This window comes from Manis javanica, chromosome 4, assembly GCF_040802235.1.
Source record: "Manis javanica isolate MJ-LG chromosome 4, MJ_LKY, whole genome shotgun sequence".
In the NCBI taxonomy this organism is placed as follows: Eukaryota; Metazoa; Chordata; class Mammalia; order Pholidota; family Manidae; genus Manis; species Manis javanica.
The window spans coordinates 44,296,748-44,324,644 of NC_133159.1; the positions used below are offsets into that span (position 1 = coordinate 44,296,748).

Consider the following 27,897-nt stretch of genomic DNA (forward strand, 5'->3'; position numbering starts at 1 on the left):
CCGCTCCGCGCCGGGAACCCCAAACACCGGCCAGCACGGGTCGCGCTGTCGCTTTAAGGGCGGGCGGGGTTGGCCGGGCAGTGGTGCGGCACCTGGAGTCGCCCGGAGCCAGGCCACCCCGGAGTCTCCGCTGGACCGGCGCCCTCCAGGACGCGGATCCGAGAGAGGTGGGGCGGGCCGCATCCCTGAGCCCCAGCCCAGGGTGCCCCGCCGCAGTCGGCCAAGGTCGGGAGGGGTACAAGGGATGGCCAGGGGCGGGGATGGTCACCACGCAAGTCGAGGACGAAGTCCGAGCTCCGCAAGCCCCCGTTAGCACCCCCGCGGGTTGCAGAGCCCCTAAGGGGGGCGCGCAGCACCCCGGCGGGAGCCCGCGGGAAGTCCGGTTCCGCACCTGTCCTCAGCGGGCGGGGACGGGAACGCAGGCGGCGGGAGCGGAGGGACGGACGGCGGCTGGCGAGTTGGGGGCGGGTGAGACCCCCGGACCCGGTCGGGAGCCGGACCCTGGCCCTTTCGTGCGGCGCGGAAAGCGGGTTCTGGGGGACTACAGCCAGGGCCGCCCCCTCACGCCAGGCGCCCCCTACAGGGCCAAGGGAACCTTACCGAGGTCCCCAAGTGCGCGCTGCCCTCCGGTCCACAGCCATCATGCCTTTACCCACGCCTGGCTCCCTGCGCCTGGACCACGCCTGACCGCCTGCCGCGTTATGCCTGCGCCCCAGGTGAGTATAAGCTTCCTTTTCGCCCCCTTTCGGAAGCAATCTGGGCTTCTCCTAAAGCAGATTCCTGCATCCCTTTCCGTACCCTTGACCACCGTGAAGTCCTGGCAAAGTCTGGACACTCAGGTCTTCTCCTAACTGTTCTGACTCGCTTGTGCCATGGCGCTCAAGGCCTCGGTGTACCCAGTGGTTAGCTGGGGATGGTTGAGGTCCAATTCTTGCTCAGACGGTTTAGGTTTTTACAGAAAACTGGCACCTAAAGTTCCCTTGTTGGTAACACAGGTGATACAGTGTTGTTGTGCCCACTTTACAGAGAAGAGACCTGGGGCATAGAAAAGGTAGGAAACTTGCCCAGTGTCAGAGCCAGGTCCGTCTTCTGTCCATCTCTGTGTCAACAGGTTTCATTTACAGTTTGCTGTCTTGCCATCTCATTGTCACAACTTGTTCCTCTCTGGGAGGCAGAAATTTGACCCCAGTCAGAGATGTTGAGCAGCTTGATTAGCGTCACAGAGCCAACAGGTAGAATGGCCATAGTCAGAGGGGGTGATAAATCTGATATGGTGAAAGGCCTCCCCTCAGGAGGTAGGGTAGCCACAGCAGAAATGCTTCTGGAAGGAGCTGGTGTTTGGGCTGGGTCTTTTTTTAATTGAGTATGGTTGATATAAAACATTATGTTGGTTTCAAGTATACAACAGTGATTCGACAGTTAAACACATGATTAAATCCCCACCCCAACTAGTCCAGTTACTGTCTGTAAACATTAGAAAGATGTTACAGAACCATTGGCCATATTTTCCATCCTGCACTTCTATCCTCATGACCAACCTATATTATGGTTGAGATTTTGTGCCTCTTTATTGCTCTGGGGCTTCAAGTTGGGGGGATGTTTGAAATGAGGGCCCTGGATGGGGACAGAGGGCTCCCAGGCGGCAGGAGTTTGGGTAGTGGGGTATGAGGGAGCCAGTGTGGCAGGCCCTGACTGAGTGCCAGGATTGGCACTCTGGGATCGGAGAGGTTTCCTTTCTGCCCCAGGGCTGGACTTATGCCCTCCAGGGCAGGGAGCCCTTTGTTCCTCCCCCATCAGGGTATAGGGTACACCAGCATGAGAAGTGAGTGAGCTGCCTGAAGACCACCTCTCTCAAATGGCTCCAGGGAGTCTTGGGACAGGTGGCCCTGCTAAGAATGTACCAGAGCCTTGATCTATAATAATAATAAAAACCACCCCACAGCCACAGAACAGGTTGTCCTCCATCCAGTGGACAGCCTCACCCTCCACTTCCTGGGGACAGCAGGTTATCATGTGCTCTGCCTGCCTGGGGGAGGGTGGGGGACGGTCCACATGGAGAGAGACCCACACAGGAGATGACCATCACATCCGGTGAGAACATGCTAAGGGCAATTGCAGAGGCGAGCCTGAGGTCTGGAGTTGTTGAGCCAGGAAGGAGGGCCGTGTGTTCTAGAAAGCAAGAACTACCTGTGCCAAAGACTTACAGCTACATCTATTCACAGCACGTTCCCAACTTTATATACTACACAATCTAGATAGATCTAACTGGGCACACACACAAGGGTTTGAGTCAGACTAGACCTGGGTTCAAATTCAGCACTGACCTCAAACAAGCTGTCACCGTCACCCTCACAGCTCCAGTGTCCTTGGGACATTATGTTATTGTGAGGATTAAGTCAGGGGACTCCTGTAAAGTGCTTGGTATCGGTGCTCAGCCCATGTAAATGACCAGTACACATCTGCTGTCACTACCCCACCTCCCACCAGCCACGGGAGGCCTTGCATCAGATTTATCACCCCCTCTGACTATGATCATTCTATCTGTTGGCTCTGTGAGTTGATCAGGCTGCTCAGCATCTCTGACTGGGTCAAATTCCTGCCTCCCAGAGAGGAGCAAGGTGTGATGATGAGATGGCAAGATGGCAAACATGATCTTTGCACAAGATGGCAAACATCATCATGTATGTAGGCCAAGGAAGAAATGAAATGGGAACATTCACTTGCTGATCATACTTATCTCTGATGGGCAGGATTAATGGTGATTCATATTTTTCATTTTTATTCTCTTCTATGGTTTTCTCCTTTTCCCACAATGAGTAACTATTGCTTTTATATAAATTGAGAAGCATCCTAAGTTACCTTATGTAGCAGTGAGTTCTTGAAGTGTTGAGAAACTCTTCTGTATCTGGCTTTGGGCAAAGTCCTTCACTTTTCTGGGTTCCGTCTCCTCATTTGCCAAACAGGAATTTCTTTCCCTGCCCTCACCACCCACCTCAGTTATGGGAAGTCAAATGAGATGCTGGGTGTGAAGGGGAACTGTCAAGTGCTGTGATATATAGGCAACGGCTTACTGTTAATTGATTGCTGTGTTGTTTTTCTCCCCACACTGATTTCTCCAGCTTTTCCTTTTGACAGCCTCTCATCGCTGTCTAACTTTGAAGAGGGAATAGTCAGGGCCTTTTCCTCCCACCATGAAAATGCCTTGACCTGGAGACAGGAGAACTTGCTCCACAGACAGATTCACAGGAAGAGAACTGCAGGTGATTTACATATGGCATTTTTATGTATGCTTCCAGTGGTCTGGAGACTCAGAAAGATAGGGGTCTACTCCTAGAGTGCCCCTGTTACATGTATGCACTCTCTCTCATACATGCATACAGACATATGTGTTTAAGCACATTTGGGAACATGCCCTTCTGAAACCTAGTGTCACCTAATATATCTTGAATGTTTTGCAGTGCCCCTCAGCTCCCCTAGGAACAAGCCTTTGAGCAGCTGTGCAGTTGGGCATCATTCAGGTGCACCATGGTTGCATTTGGCTGGGCAAGCCCCCATTTCTGGTCACTGAAGTCTCCCTAAGTCCCCTGCTTCACTGGCTTAGCTTTTGGAAGAGGAGACAGTGCCTCCTTAAAATCTCTGAACAATCTGTAATTATATAGGGTGCCCTTTTAGGATGAGGAAACAGGCCCAGAGCAGTTGAGAAGCTTACCCCAGGAGTAAACCACAGGGTGGTGAGGTGCAGGGTGAGGCCCGATGCCAGGCCTCTACTCCATGGCTCAGTGCTGTGGCATCTGGAATCCTGTGTTCCCTCTCCTCTTCTAGACCCTCCCAGCTATGAGGCTTTTTACACAACCATTACCCAGCAACAGTTCCCCTCATTTAAGAGACCTTCTTAAACAAATGTTTATTGAGTAGCTACTATGTGTTAGACAGTGTGGATAAAGCAGTGAATACCACCAATAAGGACCCTGCCCTCAGGAAGCTCACTGTCTGGTGGGAGGACAAGTAAAGGAGAAATCAAACACAGAAGTCCTGTGGTCCAAGAAGGCCCAGGAGACTTGGTGTTTAAAGTGTCACCAGCAAAGGTTGTAGGGTGAGGGCCAAACTGAGCCTTGAAAGGTAATGGCAGGTTACCAAGCAGAGGGAACAGCACGTACAGCAGCCTAGAGATTAGCTATGGGGACAGCCCAGACGTGGGCTTTCAGCTCTGTCCTGTCTATATGATCTGGGGCCAGGTTTCCTCCCAGGTTTTTTTCCTGTGCATTTTTTCTTTACCTAATTGAGAGAACACTGTATGCATAATTTGGCATACTAAGCTGAGAAAAGTAAGATATGATAAGCATTTCTCCCCTGTTGTTAAACATTCATGCTGAGCTTGAGTTTTTTAAATGAGTCATTAATATGCCATCAAGAGTATACTCTCCATTTCCCTGTAGCCAGACATTTAGGCTCCAGGTTAGGACCATTATAAATAAGGCCCTGGGGAACATCAATTTGCACAAAGTTTTGCTTCATGTTGTGAATTCACCTTCCGGCTGCTTTGTTCGCACTTGCTCCTTTACCCGCTCTGGGTTTGGTGTCTTCCTCTGTCAAATGGAGATAGCAGCACTGATCTCTCGGGATTATGACCAGGGTGAAGTGAGGCAATGTGGGACCAGCAAGCGCCAGTCCTGGCCGGCCTGGTGGACTCCAGAAATGTTTATTCCCCTTCCTCCCAGCCTGTGCTAGACACCTTGGGGAGTCATCCCCTCCAGGCAGTTGAGGCCTCTGAGGCCTGGAGTGAGGCCCAAAGTGAACCTACGCACACTTACGGAGCTCCTGCTGGACCCAGGCATGGTGCTAGGAACCTAAGACACATTATCCGTGACCTTCAAAACAGCCCTACAGAGTTTGGAGCATTTTCACAGAGGAGGACACTAAAGCACAGAGGAGCCAGATGACCTTGCCGAGGTTCCACAGTGACCTCAGGCAGAGGAGGACTGAAACTCAGGTTTCTAGGGCTCAGCAGGCCTCTTATGTGGTCCACATCTTCTCTCTCTTTTATGTCCAGACGTGTGATGGGGGCCGAGTGGCCTCCACCCTCCGCTACTGCATGATGGTCAGTGGCACCGTGGTTCTGGTGGCCGGGACACTGTGCTTTGCTTGGTGGAGTGAAGGGGATGCCCAAGCCCAGCCGGCCCCTCACACCGGGCACCTGGCACCTGGCACCCCCAGCCCCCTGCTCCGGCCAGTCAGCTTTTTCTTCTGCGGCTCAGGCGGTCTGCTGCTGCTCTTTGGCCTACTGTGGTCTGTCAAGGCCAACACCCGAGGGCCACCCGGATGGGACCCATATCACCTCTCCAGAGACCTGTACTACCTCACTGTGGAGCCCTCAGAGGAGGGGAGCTGCAGGTCAGTGAGTCAGGGTCGGGGTGGTGGGTAGGGGCAGTGGGTGGGATGTTACCACACCATCAGGCACTTGTTCAGCAAACTCTCAAGGGATTCCTCCCTGAGACCAGGCCTTGTCTATGCCCTGGGGACTTGGAGGCTGATCAGCACATTCCTGGAGGAGTGTAAAGCCCCATAGCACTGGCAAATATTGACAAACCAGAGTAGTTAGAACTGTGTGAGAAGAGCAGACATGGTCCTGTGGAGACATGGTGAAATCCAGGAAGGCTTCCTGGGGGAGGTGGCAGTTGCACTCAGCTGAGTCATAGTATGGGGCAGAGGAGCACAGAGGTTCAGAACCCAGACATAGGAGTCAGATCCACTGGGATCCTCTCCTGGTTTCATGAAGTCCAGTGGTAGGACTTCAAGAAGATCATGCAACCCTACTGAGCCTCAGCTTGCTCATCAGAAATAAAACAAGAATAATAAAAACAGCAATAATCATAACACTGTTATGCCTGACACTGTTCTAGTGCTTTTCATATTTACTCATTCCTTACAGTAGCCCTCTGAAGTAAATACTGTTACTAACGCCATTTATAGATGAGGAAATGTTAAGTAACTTGCCCAGGGGCACCCAGCTGGTGTGTGTCAGAGTCTGGACTTGAACCCAGAGTCTGCTGTCACCCACTCCCTAGCTCAAGGGACATGGAGAACTAAATGAGATGACATGTGTACAGAACTGAGCCCAGGGCCTGGCACACAGTAGGTGCACAGCAATGTCAACTTTTCCTCCAGTGGATATGTGGAGAGCTCAGCAGTGTCCCAGAGGTGCCTGTCTTCTAGGCAGGCAGAAGAACATGTGCAAAGGCTCAAGGGTGGGATGGGACCGGTTGAGGGGTGACAAAATCTTGTATTAAGACAATGATTTTCAATCTGTTTTTCACCATCACTTCCTCTAAGGAGCTTTTGTAGGTACTTTTTCTTAATTTTATGAACTTTTAATGAAAATGCCACAGATATACTGTACATTGGTTTATGTTCTGTGTGTATATCTGTGTTTTATACATGAACAAAGTATAACCAAGATACCAAGAACCGATTTTTGCCCTGGTGAGGATGCATACATTATGCACTTACTATGCACTTATTCATTCAACCAAGTATCAGGTATGCCTACATATCAGGGGCCTGCATACATCTTCTCCAGTCCTTCTGTCTTTGTACAAGGTAAGAATTACTGTTGCCATTTACAGGAGAAGACAAGGGCTACACAGCTGGGAAGTGGAGGCCTCTGGCTGTGAAGCTTGCCTTCTCCCACACCGCTCAGTGGGTGCTGGACGTGGATGTGTTAGGGGCTAGATCAGACATCCACGGGCTGACCTGGGACCTGGGGACCCTTCTTTCCTGAGTTAGAGGGAAGGGCAGGGCCTTAGGGACTTCCTAGCCACTCCTTCACACTGCACTCAGATGAGAAGGCTGGCTCTCAGGGAGACCAGTGACCTGCCTGTCACCCAGCAATTCAGTGTCCAGTTGGATCCAGGCTGGGCCTCAGGGCACTCTGGACGGGAGCCTCCCTCCCCAGCAGCCTGGGTGGGTGTTGTCTGTGTACACACAGCCAGGTTGACCCAACAGCTACAGCTGTGTGTATCAGATGGCCCCACCTGGCCTTCATGCCCAGTGAGGCCAGGGAGGAGGCCCACTAAGGAGGCTGCAGGGTGCTCCTGGCCCATCAGGCTGAGAGACCCAAGTCTTAGATTCAGAACTGGGGTGGCTGGGTGTTGGGGAGGCTACTGGTGCTAATGGCTCTGCCCATCACTGGGGCCAACACAGCCCAGCCCTGCTTGCTGTCTGCACAGCCTAGCATCTGGCCTCCATGGGAGGCCACTCTTCTGTCCCGGGAATCTTGCTCTTTGGGGGGGTCCAGTTGTGGGTAAATTCAGGACAGAGACAAAGTCTTTCTAGACTGATGGCTAGGGCAGGTCCCTCCCCATTTGGGACCTCAGTTTCCCTATTTATTCATCTACTTATTCTTTCATACACTGACCCAGTATTTGTTGAGCACCTACTGTGTGCTGGGTCCTAGGCAGAGCACTGACGAAGTAGTAGTAGACAAGACAGACAAAACCCCTACCCTCAGGGAGCCCCCATCTGAAGTGTGAACCCTTAGACGAGGTGGCTGGTCTTCCCAGGGGCCCCACCCTTGGTGGGTATAGCAGAACAGGGATGGGCCTCTTCAGACATGAGGGTTTCAGTCTCTGCTCTTTCTCTTATAAGCTGTGTGTCCTTGAGCATGTTACTTAGACTGTCTGAGCCATGTCTAATTCCTCGTCTTTCAGCTGGGGGTGACAGAATTTTTCCCTAGGATTGCTGTCAAGCTCAGATGAGATGATAGGTGAGGAAGTATGTGTACTGCGAAGTCCGTGCACACATTAGCTTTTGCTGCTGTTCAGGTGCTTTGAGTTCACAGTGCACTTTCATGCTCACTAACTGATTTTAGCCTCAACTGCTTATGAGGTAAAGTGGAAGGATTAGACCCATTTTACAGATGAGAAAGCTAAGGTGTGGAGAGATGAGGGGCTGAGGTGGGGACAGAAGGAGCTGGCTTGAGCTTTGCAATCAGACAGAGCTGGGGCTTTGCCCTTTAGCTGTTGATGCACAGCCTTCACTCACCTGTACAACGGCTGAGAGCTGCCACCTGCCAGAGTTGGCACAAATGTGAAACAGATTAGAGGATTTAAGTCCTGTGCAAATAGTATTTCATTCCTTGTCCCTTTCCCTTTAACCTATTGTGTTTGCCTGATTCAGCTGAAGGGCAGAGATGCCAGTGCCAGGCCCAGGTCTCCTGTCACCACCAGGCTCCAGAGAGTGGGGCAAACACTAGCCTCACTGGGGTTTCCTGTGCACAGGGACTGCAGTGGCAGGCCTGCCCCACACACCTGCGGGGTACCACATCAAGAGAACATGAGTGGAGCCTCTGTCCTAAAGCATGTGACATGGCTGCCCTACATGGGGCCTTGTGTTCCCCAAGTTCCCAGCCTTTTGGGCCATAACCAACTTGGAGCTGGTTGGGCCAAGCTGGCTACTAAGGTGACAACAGGTGGCAGCAAGAGGCCATTCCACATCTGCCCTCTAAGCAAACTTCCTGCTGTAGGTAGGGCTCACCTGTCACCTGTGCCCTGCCCTGCCCTGCCAGCTGCCTCCTCTGGGGTGGCCTCCGGCATACCCAGAGCCTGTCTCATGTCTACAGCACTTGGAGAACTGGGGAGTGGTAGAGGTGTGGCTGGGAGGTAAGCAGGAGAGGAGATGTGGCGCTCTGGGAGCCTTATTACCCACATTTTTCTAATGAGTGTTGTCTAAGCGTTTTCCATTTCCCTTCCCCTGAATCTGTAAAATGGGAATCCCTATTTTATAGACGAGGAGGAGGCGCAGGGAGGAAGTGAGCACAGCCTAGGTCACACAGCAGTAGAAGCTGGCTTGCTACCTGCAGAGGCAATATTCTCTGCCTGCCCTTACCTGCAAAGGATGCTGGGTGCTTAGGGGAGTTGAGGTCCCTTATCAGCTTCCTCAGCTGCAGGGCTTCTGGGCGGTCTTCTGGAGGAGAGTCTAATGAGAGAAGAGTGCAAGAGCACTGGAGGGGGAGTCCCAGATTTGGCTCCTGGCAGTGCCCTCCATCAGACTGGCACCCAGGCTGGAGGGCAGCTCCAGGTTCCCCATCAGCCTGCTTCATGACCCTGTCATAGAGTTGGGCAGTGAGCCTATGTCCCCAGCCAGCCACTCTGAGGGCTGCAGTGGGCTGGGGCTCAGAAGACATGTTGCCCAGAGAAGGGCCATGTCCCCAAGGGGCAGTGGATGCTCACATGAGGGGCAGCAAAGGGCTTGGGCCAGGGCATGAGGACTCTCAGCCCAGCCTTCCTCACTCTGTCCCCGGCATGCAGGAGGCCTTGCCCTCGTCCCTGCCAACAGCCTCTCTTCTTGTAGGATCCCAAAGGTGGGCTTCATTCCCACTTATGAGGAGGCTGTGTGCTGCCCTCTGGCCGAGGGGCCCCTGAAACCACCTTCCTACCGCGTGGAGGAAGGCCTGAGGTGCAGCACCTCTGAAGATGACCTGCTCGGGCCCTGGCCCCCGCTGCTGCCACCCAGCTACGAGAGCATCATCCCTGTCCCTGATGGCCTCTCTGGTGAGACAACATGGGGCACTGCGTGCTTCTGCCCAGCACAGCTCAGACTGCAGAGGGATGAAGCTGAAGGCTCCTAGCAGGCCCCAGGGTTGGAGACAAATGCGGAGCTGCTTCTAGTGTCTAGTACACAGAAGGCACTCAAAAAATATTTAATGAATGCTGTTTTATTTACCTATTGCTGTGTAACAAAAGGCTTAAAATATATCCATTTTATATAATCTCTCATGATTCTGTGGGTTGCCCGGGCCCAGCCGAGTGGTTTCTCTGCCTCACCTGATGTTTGATGGGGCTACAGTCATCAGGGGCCCAGCTAGGCCAGAGTGTCCAAGGCGGCTCATCCATGTGGCTGGCAGTTAGTGCTGGCTGCCAACTGAGAGATTTTGTTTGTGCAGGTGAGACAGTTGGGGCCCAGAGGCAGAGTCAGGACTGGCATGAGGTCCCACACTAAGTTTATAATCAAAAGAATGTGGACTCCAAATTCAGACAATCTGTGCTTGGGTTCCATCTTATAGGTACCAGCTGAGTGATCTGAGACAAGTGACTTTACCTCTCTTTGCCTTAGTTTCTGCATTTGTAAAATAGGAATTGGGAATTACAGTGGCACAATCCCCTACCTTAGAGAGCTGAGTGCGAGGATGAAATGAGATGACAGCTGACATTGTGAGCTCACAATGATCCTGCAGGCTCCGTGCTAATGCATCAAATAATAAATGCAGATTTCTTAACTCTGTTGCAGGTGTCTATTCCTATTAATTGACTGTCATATTTTGCTAGTAGAGCTAACTCCCCTCCACTAAGTGCCAAGTTGGCCTCATCTCCCATACCTCCTGTGACAGGGAGCTCACTACCTTTCCTTTCCAGATATAGCAGAAATGACTGCTTTCTGTCCAGCTGCATTCTGCATCCCTACATCTCTACCTCACCCATCCCATTCACAGATGAGAAGGTCAGCTCCAAGAGGTTAAGTAACCTTCTCAGGGTCACACAATAAGCAGAGGTTCAAAGTCCTAGGGCTCAGTCAGCTGGATAAGGGTGGCATTCCTGAGGGCCTACTTTGTGCTGGGCCAGGGCTTCTGCCACTGTTTCACATCCTCAATGCCACTCTGCTCCAGGTAGTGTTTTCATTCCGGTCTGGCTGAGCTCCAGGCCTGGGATCCTCCCACATGTCTGGACTGGCTCAGTGGCTGCCTATTCAGTCTTCCTGCTTCTGCCAGCATCCCCCACTATCTCCTCAAAACTCAGTGGCCAGAATGAGCCTGATCAAACCAGGTTGATGTCCCTGCTGGGCTCAAAACTCTGCCGGTTCCCAGCTCACATCCAATAAAGGGAAAGCCCTTACAGCAGGCTGGGTGGTGCCAGGGGGAGGGGGGAGGGTCTGACCCACATCCTGCCCTCCCCCGCTTGCTGGGTGCCAATCCGGCCCACTGTGGGCCTTTGTACTTGCCCTTCTCTCCAGAAGCCCTTCCTCAGCCTGCTTCTCACCTCTCTTACATCTCCCCTCTGTCCCTCTCATAGAGAGTTCCTTGACCGCTGTTAAAACCTAATCCCACCCAGGCCCCTGCATTCCCAGCCTCCTGCCTGCTCTATTTTTCAAAATAACAACTGTCATCATTTAACATTTTCCCTTTTAAAAGATTTGTTTGCTTGCTTATTGCATGTTTCTCACCAGCAGTAAGCTCTACTAGAGCAGGGAATTTGTGGTTCTTTGCCTTACATTTGTATCCATTAAGCCTGGAAAGAGTGCCTGTGAATGGAAGATGCTCAGGGGATACTTGCTGGCTGGCTGAGTGAATAGATAAATGTCAGCTATTCTTATCATTGGGCCGTCTCTCAGCCATGTGAGCCAGACCTTGTGGGTTTTCTGAAATCCTCCCCCTCCCCCATAATCAAGCCCCGACCCCATGCTGGCTTCCTTCCCTCCTTGACTTCTCGCGATCTGTGCCTTACCTTACTGGCTATTAGGGAGATGGAGGTTTCCTTGCTGGTCACACACACAGAAACGCACACACTCGTTTCCCACCTGTGTCACAAGGATGGGGAGCGGGTGCCATCAGGCCTTCCGCCGTTTCTAAAGGGTTGATGGGGTCCCAGTCTGAGAAGCAGAGCCCAGCTTCCCTCCTACTCCCGACTGAGAGGAATTTCCCCCAGGCAGGTGAGTTAATGAGCTGCAGGTGTGACTTGGAGGCACCACCTTTGAGGGCAGGAGCTAGCAGGGGCAGGACTGGGAGGGCTGGAGGGCTGGAAAAACTTTTTCTGCTTTTCTTTCTCATCTGTGAAAGCCCCTATGAAGGGCAGTAACTTGCACAAGGTCACCAGCGCCTTGGAGGCCCAGCCAGGGCCATGGAGCCAGTCTCCTGATGAGGCAAGCCACTGTCCCCTTCTGGGCTGCAGTGCCCTTGCTGTGAACTGGGGGCCCTCATGCCCACCGGCCAGGCGTGGGATGAAGGAGCTCCATGAGGCTTGGTCTGCCACTCTGAAGCCCCAGGAGGCATTGGCTTGCTTCCTGGTCTCCTTCCTCCTAGACCTGGCTATCTGATTTCCTCACCCACCATTCAGACCCCACCTCTGGTGCCTGCCACCAGGTCTGGGATGTGAAGGATCCTTGGAGCTCAGGCCTCTCTCTTGTTTTCCCTGGACCCCTCCCTCACTTTCCCTGGGCCCCTCCCAGGCTTCTGTATTCTTCAGGGTTGGCTGGTAACCCCACCCCCTGGAGCGACCATCTCAAATCAGTCAAGACAAGACAAGACAACAATGTATGTACTATGACAGATGGTGAGTATATTATGGAGAAAAGTTAATTGGGAAAGGAGGACAGGAAATACCTGGGGGAGGGGTGTACAGTTTTAGATATCACACCAGGGAAAGCCTCATGGTGAAACTGACACTTGGCAAAGACTCCAGGAGGTAAGGGAGGAAGAGCTTTCCAGGCAGAAGGAACAGCAGGTGCAAAGGTCTTGGGGTGTCTGTGTGTTCCGAGGAGCCAGCATGGCTGGAATAGAGTGAGTGAGGAGAGGCATGGCAGGAGATGAGCTCAGAGGGGTGATGGGATGGGTGGCAAAATCATCTAGGGCCTTGTAGACCATTTTGAGGACTTTGGCTTTTACTCTGTTAAGACAGGAACCATTCCAGTGTTCTGAGCAGAGGAGTGACATGGTCTTACCTGGCATTTAGGTAGAAAAGAGACTTCAGCGGGCAAGGGTGGAAGCAGAGACAACTTAGGAAGACAGAGGTCATGGAGGCTCAGACCAGAGTGATGGGCAATAGTTGGGGGCGAGAAGGGACTGGGTTCTCACGTCTTGGAGGTAGAGCCACCAGGGTGTGGGCTAAGAGAGGAGATGAGGTATCCTGGTGATGACCTGGATAACCCTGCAAGGGCGGAGTTGACATGGAGGTCTGGGGGTGTAGGGAGGACTATACAGGGTAGGGCAATGTAGGGGCAAGAGTGCACATGGCATTTTGAGTTTTATCTCCAGCCATGTGTCCCTGCTTACTTGTCCCTAGACCTTTGCTCATGCTGGTCTTTGTCTGAACTGCTTTTCCTACCCTGATAAACCACCTGACTTCTCAAGGCTCCCTCCTGTGAATGTCCCCTCATTCCTTTCCCTTCTTCCCAGTCTATTCCTCTCTCTGTTTTGTGGAGCTATGGACCTCACCCATATCTCAGAGCCTTTGCCATATTGTGCCCCAGAGGGTAGGACCTAGTGCCATTACTCTCTGAAACTCTGTGTTTATCAGAGTGCCTCACACCTGAGTCCTGCACATAGTAGGTGCTCAACAACAGGCTGACTTTCAATAGATTGCAGCGAGAGAGCTGCTCTGCTACCCGGGAAACCTTGACCCAGAGCAGGTCATTATGAATGGTTTAGTGCCAGGCTCCCCATGAACATCAGTGATGGGGGGGCAAGCGGGTGACCCCCTTTATGGCCACGCCCTTTTCCCAGGAGGAGAGTCTCTCTGCACCAGACCATCCCACCACTGGGGGCTGGTATCATTGGGGGAGGGCAGCTATCCGAGGCAGAGGGAGGTGAGACTCCGTGGAGCTGCAGTATTGTTCCTCCTGCTGGGTGGAATTCTGATTTAGAGGTGATCAGTCATAATCCCACAGATGATGGCTTCATCCTATTGGCACCTCAGCCAAGCATATACACCCAATGACTGGGTTGAATCCTGGCTCTGCTGTTTACAGGTTCTGCGACCTTGAAATGCTCACCTTGCCTCCATGAGCCTCAGTTTCTGCATCTGTCCAATGGTTGTGATGGTTCCCTTCCCCGCCTCTGAGGATCTCTCAAGGATCCTGAATCGGTCTGACAGTGAGAAACAGTGGTTAGCGTGTCCTCTGTTGGAAGATGACAAGGTCCTTAACCACTCCTCCTGCTGTCCCTGCTTTGCTCTGGAGGAAGGCAAAAGTCAGGCAGGCAGGAGGGGGGGGGCAGAAACCGCGGATGACGCAGCACTCCCACGCACGTTCCCAGTTAACCCCCTCCCCACAGCTCTGCGCAAGAGGTCAGATTGGACCCATTCTCCTGAGCACCTACTTGTCCCAGAGCTTCTTAATTGTTTTCACTCCCCCCCCCCCCTTTTTTTTTAAGAGAAGAGAATAAGGCGAAGGAGGCTAGTCATGGAAAGGAAGTAAAAGGTGGGTTGAGGAGGAAAGTGCTTGGATGAAGGGTGGGGGTGTGGGCTCTCAGGAAGGGCTAAGGACCAGATCCATTTACACTGGGGCTGGGCCTGCGTGGGTTATGTCTCTGTTTAGTCACAGATTCAGTTTGGGGAGAACTTGGCCAATTTTTGTCACTCCGCAGGCTGTTTTTCTGCGTGTGAAATGGGCATGAAGGGCTGAGGGACAGAGGCCTGACAGAAAGGGTGTGAGCGCTTGCTACGACAGCCACCAGGGGGCGCAACAGGCTCCTGCTGGACTACAACCTAAGAGATCCATTCCCAGGGGCGACTTAGGCGCCAGGACCAGACTGGGCCGGTGCAGGCCCCTCTGGGCCTCCGGCTCCTTTTGGGGAGGGGCACTCATCACTTCCCTTCTCTGAGCCTCTGTGAGGTGTGGTAACAGTGTTTCCCTGGAGGGTCGCGCTGTGTCGCTGTGTCAATAATCACAGATCACAAAGCGCTTTTTCCTCCATTAGGTCAGTTCCCTGCACAATACCTGGGAGGTGGGCCTGATACCTCCCTCAATTCACAGGTGAAAATTCAAGGCCAGAATGGACTACCGTCTCAAGTTCACCGGCGGAATCCGACCTGGATGTGGGCTGGTGACTCAGCCCTTTCGCTGACCCCCAGCAATAGCTCCAAATTGTGGGGTGGAGCCCGGCTGGTAGCATTAGTGAAAGAGAAATCGCTCCTGGAAAAAGTGTTAGCGGCAGGAGCACCAGGCAGAGGGTATAGTGTGAGCACTAAGTGTGGTGTTGGGAATAAGCACAACCCGTGCTGGGGGGAGAGAAAAGGTGATGATGATAAACAGGAAAATCCCCAAGTCTTCTGTCAGGATGCCAGTGAAAACCTTTCATCCCCCAGCAGCAATTTAACCCTGTAAAAACTACAAGGTAGTGTTTTCTCTTTAGATACCAGAGGTCCTCATTTTCCTCTTATACTATATGGGAATCTGGTTTTTCCCATCAGCCTGTCTGAAAGACTGAAATTCCAACATTAGGACCTTGGGGAATTTACTTGTCTGTGTCCTCATTTGTAAAGTGGGGATAGTGGCACCTGCCTCATGGGGTTCCCCTTAATCGAGTTAGTACCTATAACACATTTAGAACAGTGCCATGCAAGCAGTCACCATCCGGTAAATCGATTATTCCTGGACCCCAGGTGGACATGTGACTTTGAGAGTCTAGAATTCTTCAGGATTCTAAAACGCCAGCTTGGAATCCTCCAGCGGCATGCTGGTGTCTTTGGCTGTAGCATTGTGCCCTGCTTCTCGCTGGACGGCCTGAGGCTGCCCGTCCACACAGCTCAGCCCCACATAGGCAAATGAGGTGATGTCAAGCCTTGGCTGGGGCCCAGCCCCTGTACCCACCCCCGCCCTCCCTTTTGCTCTCCTTCACTCAGGTTCACACACACACACTCCAGCCAGGCCCAGAGGGAAGGTGAGAGGGAGTGAAGGTGGGTGGGTGTTGGGGGGAGCATGGGGCCATTGAAGCGTAGCTCCTGCAGCTTGGGGAACTGAACTAGTGCACCCAGGGACTGCAGCTGGGCCTGAAGGGAGCCTGCCCTCCCTTTAACTTTAAGCCACAATTTGCAGTGACCCTGGTATATCGTCTTTCTCAGTGTGAGCGTGTTTGAGTGTCTACACTGGTTTGCTGGCACCCCTCTGCAGGTGGTGCACAGGCCAGGGCCTGGCCAGACAGCCATGGCTGATGAGAAGACCTTCCGCATTGGCTTCATTGTGCTGGGGCTCTTCCTGCTGGCCCTTGGCACGTTCCTCATGAGCCACGACCGGCCCCAGGTCTATGGCACCTTCTACGCCATGGGCTGCATCATGGTGATCGGGGGTGTCATCTGGAGCATGTGCCAGTGCTACCCCAAGGTAGGTGATGGTAGGGACAGGTTGGCTGTGGGCCAGGGCCCAGGAGGGTTAGGCGGCTGTGCCTCTATCCCAGGCACGATCCCCCATCCTTCAATGCTGTTTTCATCTTCCCCTTTCTACTCTCTTTTCTTCTCTGCTCTCTTGAGCTTTCTTCCATCCCTCCCTCCCTCCTTCCTCGCTTATCTTAAGGCTTAATCAGAAGCACCCTGGATGTGCAGCCCTGACCTAGGCACCGCAGGGGAGACACAGCAAAACCTGAAACACAATCCATGTGCTTGAAACCAAACTTAAAAAGTGTGTGCCACCTGCCAGGCACGCCTGCCTCCATGGTACAGTTCATCCTCATCCTGAGCTTTTTGGCACTTTCTGTAGTTCAGTTTTATAATGCAGAAACACAAGGCTCAGAAAGGTAAGGTCTCAGCTCCTAGATGTCAGAGTTGGGACTGGAGCTTAGAGGTGTGTGACTCAAACCACAGCTCTGCAGCTCAGGAGGGCTGTCCCTGGGTCCCGGGCTGCTGAGCATTCTGGGGCAGGTCAGGTGTGACACTGATGGCCTGGGTTGGGCAGTGCTCTGTCCTTCAGTTTTAGTGCACTGCCAGCCTTGTGAGTGTTACTGATAGGAAGAGCATAGGTTTGGGAGTCCTGAGTTTTGGTTCCACCTTTGTTCCCAAGCTTGTGTGACTTCTGTCTTTTTAAGGTTCAATTTTTTTCATCTGCAAAACGGGACCCTAAGGTCCTGTTCTCCAAGCCTTACAGAGTAATTATGAAGAGCAGAGAAGAGATGGGACATAGGCATGTTTTATTAACTGCACAGTGTTATATTTAGGAGGACTTCCAGTCTTACTATTATTGACCCTCCCAGCAGCCCTGTGAAATGGGCATGTTGGGAGCTATAATCCTTCAGTGTCCAGAAAGGGTGAGTGAATTTTTCAAGGTCACACAGCTGGCCAGATAGACCCAGGGAAATAAGGAAGAAGCATGGATTCTAACTTGAGCTCTGTCTCTGACTGCTTGGGAGATTTTGGACAAGTCCTTCCCTCTCTGAGCCTCAGTTTCCTTAATTGTACAATGTGTGAGTCAGGAAGCGGAGTGGGAAAGGGGGTGAATATAAGGGCCCTGTTGGTCCTAATGTCTAGGGCTCCCGGCCCCAGGCAGTGCCCACCACCTGCAGCCCCTCCTCACCTCCCACCTGGGTGTTTCAGGAGGTTAAGAGAGGAAGGAAGGAAGGAAGGAAGGAGGAGGCTCCTGGGGACCGGAGCTCAGCTCTCCCCAGCCCTGCCCCCTCCAAGGCCGGCCCTGGGCTGTCCGCTGTTCAGTGCTGGGGCAGTCTGGGCTGGTTTGCAGTCATTGACTGAGCAGTTTATAGTCAACTTACCACTGTCTGTGTAATGCCCTGAGCAGAGGTCACTGAAACAAGAGATCCTTGGGGCCCAAGCTACCCACGTCACCAACTCTATCGTCATCCTCCTCCCAGGAGGAGGCTGGGTCTGGGAGTTGGCAAGGGGACAGCAGGGCCCTCTCCCCCTTTACCAGAGGTGGCTCTGGGGCAGTGAGCTGAGTGACTGGGGTGTCCGTGGGGGCTGAGGGAGAGGGGAGGGGAGAGGGCATATTGCTGGGTATTAATGAATAACTGTTGATGGACTCACGTGTTCATGTGCTGTGGAGGCAGCATGGCAGGGTGGAAACAGCACACATTTTAGAGTCTACCAGGTCAGGATTCGAATCCCTCCTCCCTCGTGCTCCAGTTCTCTGACCTTGACAGAGGGAGTCCCCTGCTTCCTTGAGCCATGCATGGCCCTGTGGGAGGAGTCAGTGGGGTCTCATGTGTGGGGACCGGGCACCACACATTGTTCTCTGGACTGGTGTTTGTGGCATGGGTGGGTCTCTGTGTGTGTGTTTAGGTGTGTGCACTGGTGTGGGTCTGTGTGGGTAAGGCATGTAGTTCGTTAGAGCCACACACTAAGGGAAGGGAGGAAAGTGTGTTGTAAACCAGGCAGGTGTGCTAGAGGGGGAAGGCCCCCACGTCGTCCATGGTCTTGTTGGGGCCTCATCAGAGCCCTCAGTAAATGCTGGGGCCCATCCTCCCCTGCCTCTCAGTGCCTGACGAATGGGAATTTCCTGGATTAAAGAAATATAAATATGAGGGAATAGAATCATCCAATTAAGATTTGGAGGTAAAGAACAGCAAATACCAACATGAATTAAGCTGTCCCTGTTTTTGAGGGGCTGGGGGTCTCATGAGGGAGACAATTTTCTGCCTGATGGGGAGGGAGTAGGCTTCACAAAGATGAGCTGGGATTTGTAGGTTAAGTTCATCAGGCAGAGAAGATGGGGAAAGGCATTCCAGGCTGAAGGAAGAGCATATCAAAGGCACAGGGTGAAAGAGCAAGGCCAACATGTCAACGCAGCTGCTGGGGAGTTTGGGGAGGAAGGAAGGTACAGAGGGAGTGAGGCTCAGCTCTGCAGGGTCTGGGACGCCAAGCTAAAGAATGTGGACCTCACCCTTTAGATGAGACAAGAGAGAGACATGACCAACTCAGCAATTCAGGAAAGTAATCAGGCTGACATCTGGAAGAGGAAGGTTCAGGGACAGCCAGACCAGTGCAGGAGGTTCCTTCTCTGGTCCAGGTGACAGGTGACTAAGGTGGCTAAGGAAGAATTTGAACTATAGGACTATAGGAACTGAGAAGACATTTCCTGTTCATCAGATGTATGTTACCTGCTGTGGCTGGGCATGGAGCAAGCACTTCTATCTGGTTTATCACTCTGAATTTCTGAAGCAACTTGGTCATATTTGGTGGTCATCTGGGCCTCAGGCATGAGAGGGGAGACAGAATCGGGGCAGATCTGTGGGTGGAGCAATCAGGGATGTTGCCCTGTTGGCTACAATGAGGCATGGGAGCTGTCCAGCTTCTGCATCTGCCCACAGTTCCTGCAACCCCCACTCCTGCCAGCCCTTCTGGAGCCCAGGACCAGCCCCCTGACTGGTGGTTGATGGATCTGTCTTCTCTGGGGCCCTCCCCTTCCCTCTTCCCTCTCCCTGTGTACACTCCTGCTGAGAACTCCAGGGCTCCCATTGCTTCTGGATAAGGCTTAACTCAGCTTCATGTCTGATCTCCTCTCTTAAGCTTCAACTCCGCTAGTTCCCCCCACTCTTAAAAGGACTTGTAAGATGCTTTGACCTTTCCTTCTTCTCCAGGCTTTTCACAACAGTGATGTTGATGATATATAGTGATGGTGATGGTGATGGTGATGGTGATGGTGGTGGTGGTGGTGGTGATGGTGGTGGTGATGGTAATGATGGTGGTGATGGTGATGATGGTGGTGATGGTGATGGTGATGGTAATGGTGATGGTGGTGGTGAGGGTGGTGATGATGATGGTGATGGTGATGGTGATGGTGGTGGCTATGATGATGGTGGTGGTGGTGGTGGTGATGGTGGTGGTTATGGTGGTGATGGATGATAGTGGTGGTGGTGAGGGTGGTGGTTACGATGGTGGTGGTGGTGATGGTGATGGTGATGGTGGTGGTGATGGTGATGATGGTGAGGGTGATGGTGGTGGTGATGGTGGTGATGGTGGTTATGATGGTGGTGATGGTAGTGGTTATAATGGTGGTGGTGGTGATGGTGGTGATAGTGGTTATGATGGTGGTGGTGGTGGTGATGGTGGTGGTGGTGATGGTGGTGATGGTGATGGTGATGATTGTGATGATGGTGATGGTGATAGTGGTGGTGATTATAATGGTGATAGTGATGTTGGTGATGGTGATGGTTATGGTGATGGTGGTGGTGATGTTGATGGTGATGGTGATAGTGATGATGGTGATGGTGATGGTGATGGTGGTGCTGATGATGGTGAGGGTGAGGGTCATGGTGATGGTGATAGTAATGGTGATGGTGATGATGGTGGTGGTGATGGTGGTGGTGATGGTGATGGTGATGGTGGTGGTGAGGTTGGTGGTGGTGGTAGAAGTAATGGTGGTTATGATGAGGATGAGGATGGTGACTGGGCCATGAGGTCATGAGGCAGAGGAAGGGGCAGCTTCTAGAAAGTAGAGAGCCAACAGTACAGAGGATGCAGAGCATCCTTCGTGGTATGGAAGATGCCCAGGCCCATAACTTATTTCTAGACATTTGGGGGAAGCTAGAATCTCTCCATCCATCATTCCCTTCTCCTCAGCAGGAAGGAGCTTTTCTGGTACAGACAAGTGTCTTTTACTCACTGGATCCTATGGGAAAGGAGAAAAGGAGCTGCTTTTTATGACCCTGATATAACACCATAGGGGCTCATCAAGTATTTGTTAAATTTTCACTTGAAGAGAGCAAGACTCAGAGAAGTCATCTGATTTCATCTTCAATAGCATCAAACTATGATTGAGCACCTACTATGTACCAGGCATGGTGCTGGGCAATTCCTATATATAGTCTCATGGAATCCTTGCAGCAACCCAGGGAACAGGCATCGTTAGCCCTATTATTTTTTAATTTCAGTAAAATACACATACTATAAAATTTGCCATCTTATCCATTTTTAAGTATATAGGTCAGTAGTGCTAATTACATTCACATTGTGCATCCATCTTCAGAACTCTTTTCATCTTGCAAAACTGAAACGGTGTACCCATTAAACAACTCCCCGTCCCCCAACCTTGTCTATGGCAACCACCATTCTAGTTTCTGGTTCTATGAATTTGACTAGTCTAGGAACCTCATATAGGTGGAATCCTACAGAATTTTTTTTGTGTGTGACTGGCTTACTTCTTCAAGATTCATCAGAATGTCTTTCCTTTTTGAGGCTAAATATTGTTCTATTGTATGCATACACCACATTTTGTTTATCTGCTCATCCACTGAAGGGTAGTTGGGCTGCTTTCACCTTTGGGCTACTGGGAATAGTGCTCCAAATGTCTTTTTGAAGCTAGCCCTATTTTATAAAGAAGCACAGAAGGTTTTTGGGAGATGACCTGCCCAAGGATTTTCATCCAGTCTCCAAGGCTACAAAGGCAGGGTTCCTTCTGTCTTATCCCACTGCCTCCTTCACAACCTGCCTCACCTCTGCCACTCGGTACTCACCCCATGGTGCTGCACTCAAAGAGATTTATCTCTGAAAGTTCAGGGATAGGGATTGGTGGACACAACGTCAGCCATCCACTTCTCTGTTCCCCACCACAGTCTCTGTGCCTTGAAACACGACAATGATCCACTTTCCACTATTGCACCACATATTGATGGAGCACCTGCTCCATGCCAGGCACATTCTGGGCACTGGATGAGGACCCTGGGAAATGACAAGATATGATCTGCAGGACAGGGATGGTCTCATTTCCTCACTGCTGCCCCCTAGTGTCTAGAAGAATGCCTGGCATTGCTCAGTAAATGTTGGGTGAATGAATTGGCAGGAGCCCAGAAATCCATCCACCTACTGGTGCTGGGCCTTGAGAAGGCCCCTCTGCTTTCAGATGGGGAGGCCACCCTGGCTGGGATTCCCTCCCAGGGTACATGGAGAGATCAGGTCCCTGCTCTGGGGTGAGCAGCCACCAAGGATGTACCTAGGCAGCCGCACAGAAGCCTTCTCTCCTTTGCCCTGCAGATCAGTTTCACACCCGCTGACTCTGATTTCCAAGGCATCCTGTCCCCAAAGGTGCTGGGACTGCTGGAGAATGGGCTCACTAATGAAATGAAGAGGTAGGTGCTGGCCCCTGGGGCCTGGGATACAGGGAAGGGGCAGTGAGCCCCTCAGGCCAGTGTTCCCTTTCAGGGGCGAGTGAGGCAGTGGGGTGGGAGGGGTGGGTGTTGTCTCCTCCCCTGGCTCCAGGTATGGCCTTGCTTTCCCACTTAACTGAGAACATACTATTAAACCCCATGGTTTTGAACTCCCAAGTCTACGAGGCAGGCATTATTATTCCCATTTTACAGATGAGGAAACTGAGGCTCACGTCTGTTGTCCTGTTTATAGTGAACTAATGGCGGGTCAGAAAACAAAAAGAGGTGTGCCCCTAAATCCCTAGAAGCTGTGACTACTACTATGGCAAGTGACTAGAGATATAGCCCTGGGCTCTGCCACTCATTGACTATGTGGTTCTGGGAGAGCAACTTACCTTTCTTTGCCCCATCTGTTAATAGGGATACTAATAGTACCTTCCTCCTAGGGCTCCAGGGAGGGTTAAGTGTACAAGCAAAGTGCTAAGAACAGACCCTGGCGCATTGTAGGCCCTTGGTAAGTGTTTTTCATCATTAGCAAGAAGCGCTTCCTATGCTCCAGAGACCAAATCAAGCGTTTTGCACCCATTTCTTCCTTCAGTCCTCATAGAAACCCTGTGAAGAGGGGAGTGATGAGCCCTTTATACAGACGTAGAAATGAAGCTCAAGAAGTGTAGTCACAGGCCCTAAACCTCACAAGAAGTCAACAATGAATCAGGCCAGACCTACCTTCCTCCCTGGAGGTGCAAGCCCTGGCTCAGACGGACATGGCATGGCAGAGAGCACTCCAGCCTGGAGAGGCAGTGGGACCAGCCACCCTCCCCAGCCCTGGAGGCTGTGATGTTATGCTCAGAAGGCTGGGCTGCAGGGCCAGGGTCTGTGGCCAGGGCTCTGAATCTCTCTTTACTTTGCGTGGGCAAAGAGTAGTGATGGTATTTTCTGTTCCTGGCACACAGTGATGAAATGTCCCCAGGGGAATGAGGCAGATAAACCCCTGGTGGGCACAGGGGCCAATCTCAGGATGGGTCACATGGCAAGAGCTGCTGTGACAAAGTTGGACCTCAGGTGTGACCCTGAGTTCTGGGCTCCTCCCTCTGTGACCCTGGGCAAGGGACCTAGTTTCTGAGCCCCACTGTGCAGAGGGACTGTAGAGAGCAGGAGAGAAGGCAGTGCCTGGAGCCCCAGCACCACCACTTCACGTCTGGGTCCCCACTGAGGCACGCCGTCTGGAGTCTCTGTGCCTCGGTTTCCTCCTGTGTCCCCCAGCGTTCTGGTGAGGGTTAGATGAGAGCTAACCGACACAGGCAGGCAGGCAAGGAGCATCAGCGGCTGGGCTTTCCCTGCTGAGATGTCCTCTGAACAATGAGAACTATCACTGTGCTTCAAGGGGTCGATCAGAATAAATGGAGGGATGGGGTAATGCCCTTAGCCTGCTGTCTGGAGCCCAGAAAACTCTCAGTCAATGCGAACTAGTCTTCATTTTGCAGTTGCCCCTTTGGGTTAACTTTGGAGACATGGAGTGAAAGGAACAGTGGACTGAGTGTCTGAACTCTCCCGCTTAACTTCTCTTACTGGGCCTCAGCCTCCTCGGGCGTGAATGTGATAGAGTTACATCCCCCAAAGTCTTCTTTGAGGGCAGGGGAGAGCAGACGCCCAGAGCAGCAGCCTAGGGGACAGCACTCACATCTGTTGGGTGGACCTTCGCCCACCCGCCTGTCCTCTCTCCCACTGTCTGCCATGCCACGTCTAGCTCTCAGGCTCCCTACACCAGGCTGTGGGAGGAAGCCGCCTATGACCAGAGTCTGCCTGACTTCAGCCACATCCGGATGAAGGACATGGGCTGCAGAAAGGACCCCAGCCCTCTGCTGGCCCCCAAAGGACAGCCTCAGTTGGGAGCCAGCCATGGAGGAGAAGGTGGCCCTCACGGCGCTCAGGCCGGGCAGGTGGCTGCTGTGCTTGTCCACAGGGGCTCAGACGAGGAAGAGGGGCAAAGAAACCCAGTTCGGAGCAGGCCCGGGTAAGTGTGCAGCGGGCAGGGGTGGGGGTGCTGCCCAGTCCCGGGCTGAAGAGGAGGGCACGTGGGCCACTGAGAGCTGGCTGGGGACATTTTAGGAGTAGGGGGGCAGTGAGGCTGGAGACGCCCAGAGAGGCAGCAGGTGTAGCAGATGCATGAGTCTGGGCTTCGTCAGGTGGGCCTGAGTTCAAATTCCAGCTCCTCTGCTGTGTAACCTTGTCAAGCTTCTTGCCCTCGTGACCCTCAGTTTCTCCCCATGGGCATAATCACTCCTACCTCAGAGGGTTATGTGAGAACTGGAACAGTGCATTTAAGTGCCAGGCACACTGCAGGCCCCTGGGCTCTCTGAGTTGGCTTTGTGAGTAGCTGGAGGCAGGGAGTCAGAGGACCTGAGTGCAAATCCAGACTCTGCTGCTCTTGTGCACCGTGACCTCAGGCAGGTCATTCCCCACATGTCCTTGGCTTTTTATGAACTGGTTCCTCATTCACCTGTTGATTCATATTATACACTCGTCCTAGCAACAGTACTGGGCACCCACTCTCTGCCACACCTTGACGTCCCCACCTTGCAGGTGCTCCCAGGCCAAAAATAAGAGGGCAGATGAGGGAACAGAGGTGACATCCAGTGTGATGGGGACTGAGGGTCCAGAGGAGACCCCTGGAGGGGAGAAGTGACCAGGTTTGGATAATAACATTATAATGGTCCATTCCTTGAGCACCAACCATGTGCCAGACATTGTACAAAGTGCCCTGTACACACTGTGCTGTAGGCCTAGGAGACAGCACAGCAATGTATACAGTAGTTCCTCATCATCCTTGGGGGATACTCCCGAGATCCCCAGCAGTGCCTGAAACCTTGGGGTCCTGAGCCCCATATGTACTGGTCTTTCTTATTCCACACAAACCTATGATAAAGCTTAATTTAGATCTCAGACACAGTAAGAGATGAACAACAATAATGAATGATAAAATGGAATGATTCCAACAGTTTATTGTCATAAAAGTTACATGAATGTGGCTCTCTCAAAATATCTTATGGTTCTGTACACACCATTGTGATGCTGTGAGATGATGTGATGCCTATGTGATGAGCTGAAGGGAAGTGAATGACACAGGCACTGTGATGTAGCCTTAGGCTCCTGCTGACCTTCTGACTAACGTCAGGAGGATTGTCTGCTTCCAGACTGTGGCTGACTGCGGGTACCTGAACCTGCTGAAAGTGAAACCGTGGGTAAGGGGGTACGACTGTACTGTTAATTCCCCCACTTCCCAGGGGAGGAAACTGAGGCCCAGATAGGTGAACTCACCTACCTGGGGCCTCGCAGCAAATGGCTTGGATGTGGACCCAGGCAGTCTGACTCAGGGCCACCCTCGCTCTCTCAGCCTTTGCCCCTGCAGCCCCCTGGCCGGTCCCCAGGGCCCTGCACCCTTGGCTTCCTTCCAAGATGACCTGGACGTGTACTCCAGTGGAGATGGCAGCCCCCGTCTATCGCCACCTGAGGGGGAGGAGCCCCACCCCATGCCACGGGAGCCCTGGGCCTCCACGTGCCAGCTGGACCGCTTCCATGACTTTGCCATGATTGACGCCCCCATGTCGGAGGATGTGCCTCCAGAGGGGCAACAGCAGGCTGCAGCCCTGTCCAGCTACTGGAAGCAGTCCCCCAGGGCAAAGGAGGGAGAGGAGGCAGCTTTGGACACAGGTGTGGAGGAGCCAGAGCAGGAAGAGGAAGACTTGTACTATGGGCTGCCAGACAGCCCCGGGGACCCCCTTCCGGACAAGGAACTGGGCTTTGAGCCGGACACCCAGGGCTGAGATGGAGCTGCTCCCTGGGTTCTAGCCTGGCACCACTACTAACCCACAGGTGACCTCACAAGGCCTCAATTTTCTTATCTGCAGAATGGGGTTATTTGGAGGTTCATATGCACCAGCAGATCTGAGAGCATGAGCGATGCAGGGAAATACACAGGGAGGGGCGGTTACTATCAATGGGACGTGGTTGTTCCAACTGTCCATTTTCTCTGGTGAAGCTTTGAAGGGAAACTACGATTCATTGAGAAGATATGCAGCAGCTGGGGCCCCCAGGAACCTTTTCTGCTTCCCCAAGCTGGCCTTGGTGCTACCCCTGGGTCCCTGATCCTCTGTGAAGGCCTCTCAGGGCTCCTGTTCCTGCTGAGTCTTTTAGTCCGCATGGTAAATGTTATGATCCATCTCTACTCAGAGTTAACCACATCGATAGCACCCACATCTCCCCTGGGGTTCCCAGTGCCTCAGGATCCAAAACCATCTGCAACTGACCTCAGCTGAACTTGTCTGCCTGGCAAATTCGGGCTCATCCTTCAAACTCCTGTGCAGACGTCCCTCCTCTGAAAGCTTTTCCTGATGTCATAGCCTCTTGAAATGAGTCAGTCCTGGCTCCTCTGGGCCACCTTTGGGCCTTGCACATTTATCGCTGGAGCATGACAGCTGCTCAAGGCTTCTACCTTGCTTTTCTCACCTCAGCATCTCCCATGCCCAGAGTCAGTGGTCACTGAGGATGTACAGAACTGGCCAGGACCCAGGCACCTTTTGTGGATAATGCTGCTCTCCCTCACTTCCCTAAGCCTTAGGCTTCAGCCCCTTTACTCTCTGGCATTCAGACCTCCATATTGCCTGCATAGGAGTCACAGAACCAGCCCAAATGTGCCTGGGGGTTGCCCTCTTCCTGCAGAATACATCTGTAATGGTTTAGGATTGTAGGTGAAATTAAGCTTCCTGGCTTCATCCAGTTTGGTTCAGATAGCATTTACTGAGCATCTACTGTGTGCCAGACACTGTATCGGATCTTTAGGGGGAAGGGACATGAACTGATAACTGTTCTTGCCCTCAAACAGCTCACAAGCTAGTGAGCTTGGTCTTGTAAGTTAAGGGCAGAAAGCAGAGCAGAAGCTGAGGTGGGAGCAGAGAAGTTAAAAATTGACAGAGTGATAACCGCACATCCACCTGGGGCTGTGGACTGCAGGGACAAATAGCTCAGGCTGCCTGGGCATTCTCTGAAAATATCCCTGTGTTGTGGCATCACCGAGTGATGCTTTTATTAGGCTAATCTTTGCACAGCCCCTCTGTGCCTCAGGAGGCAGGTTCCGAGAAAGGGACAGTGGCACCACCTCAGACCAGGTCCACACACAGGGCTTGTATCCTGGTCCACCTGGGAGTGGGAGACTTACCTGAGCTGGGCCTCTGGGTCCGGGTTGGAGGTCAGGATTGGAATGAGATGCCCCAGGTCTGAGCCAGAAGGGCATACCCTTGGAAAAGCACCCCTCCACTTTTTTCTGGGCCATTGCTACCTCCATCAGGAAAGCCTCCACTGGGCACATCCCTGCTGCTGTCACATGTTCTCACTCATGATCCCCAGACATGGCCCTGTGTCCTGCCTACTAAGGCGGAGGAGCAGGTGACCTGTATCAGAAAGAGCACCAGCACAAATGGCTAAAATAAAAAAGGTTTCAATGTTTAAAGGGGTCACCTTCATTTAAGTGCAAATTCTTTTATGGGAAGCACTCATTCCCCCTCTAGGCAGGGGGAATGAGGCGTCACATCTGGCTAGTCCTCTGGGCACTCTCTGGAAAGTGACCACCAAGTACAGTGGGATAGCAGGTGGCATGGAATCTCAGGAGGGGCCCCCGTCCCTGAATCACAGCTGCACGCATGCCCCAGACCTCACGGGAGAACCAAGAGCCTCTGGCTGCCAGGCCCGCCAGTGAACAGACGCTGAGCTCCAAGGACTGCCTAGGGGGCTCGGGGCAGTGGGAAGAGGTGGTGAGACTTGGGTTTTGGTTCCAGCTCCGGCCCCACCCAACCGCCCTCCCTGCTGCGTGATAGGGAGCCCCTGCACCTGGTCTGCCCAGGACAGTCCTGGGTATGGCCACAGTCCCCACTTAGTTATTAGTACCCTTCCACTCTCAAAGATATTCCATTTGGACAATAAATTATGCATTTACCTACTCTGTGACCTTGGGTAAGTTCATTTGCCTCTGTGGACCTCACTTTCCTCATGTGCAAGAGGGAGATAGATGATAGACCTCCGTCTTCAACTTCTGCAGGGGTCGGGGTAGGTAT

At 52.6% G+C, this 27,897-nt stretch overlaps 2 protein-coding genes across 3 annotated transcripts; both read left to right on the top strand.

The window, feature by feature from the left end:
• Positions 1-589: 589 nt before the first annotated feature.
• Positions 590-10,261, top strand: TMEM61 (transmembrane protein 61). The gene is made up of 3 exons (XM_037021889.2): positions 590-716; positions 5,051-5,391; positions 9,349-10,261. Exons 1-3 carry the CDS (start codon positions 702-704, stop codon positions 9,623-9,625), a joined length of 633 nt encoding a protein of 210 aa, XP_036877784.2. The 5' UTR covers positions 590-701; the 3' UTR covers positions 9,626-10,261.
• On the top strand, positions 621-27,783 carry BSND (barttin CLCNK type accessory subunit beta). Of its 2 annotated transcripts, none has more exons than XM_017646369.3 (5): positions 621-716; positions 15,877-16,086; positions 21,678-21,772; positions 23,538-23,804; positions 25,185-27,783. In XM_017646369.3, the coding sequence occupies exons 1-5, from the start codon at positions 702-704 to the stop codon at positions 25,612-25,614; spliced, it is 1,017 nt and encodes a 338-aa protein (XP_017501858.2). In that variant the 5' UTR covers positions 621-701; the 3' UTR covers positions 25,615-27,783. The 2 variants fall into 2 exon arrangements, with proteins under 2 accessions (XP_017501858.2, XP_073090086.1); XM_073233985.1 differs by lacking the exon at positions 621-716 and adding an exon at positions 12,240-12,320.
• Positions 27,784-27,897: the final 114 nt, after the last annotated feature.

Bases quoted from the DNA above. Each gene is read 5' to 3' on its own strand.
- BSND (XM_017646369.3), top strand. The intron at 16,087-21,677 runs GTAGGTGATGGT...TTTGCCCTGCAG, and splicing joins TGTGCCAGTGCTACCCCAAG to ATCAGTTTCACACCCGCTGA. The intron at 23,805-25,184 runs GTAAGTGTGCAG...TCGCTCTCTCAG, and splicing joins CCAGTTCGGAGCAGGCCCGG to CCTTTGCCCCTGCAGCCCCC.
- TMEM61 (XM_037021889.2), top strand. The intron at 5,392-9,348 runs GTCAGTGAGTCA...CTCTTCTTGTAG, and splicing joins TCAGAGGAGGGGAGCTGCAG to GATCCCAAAGGTGGGCTTCA.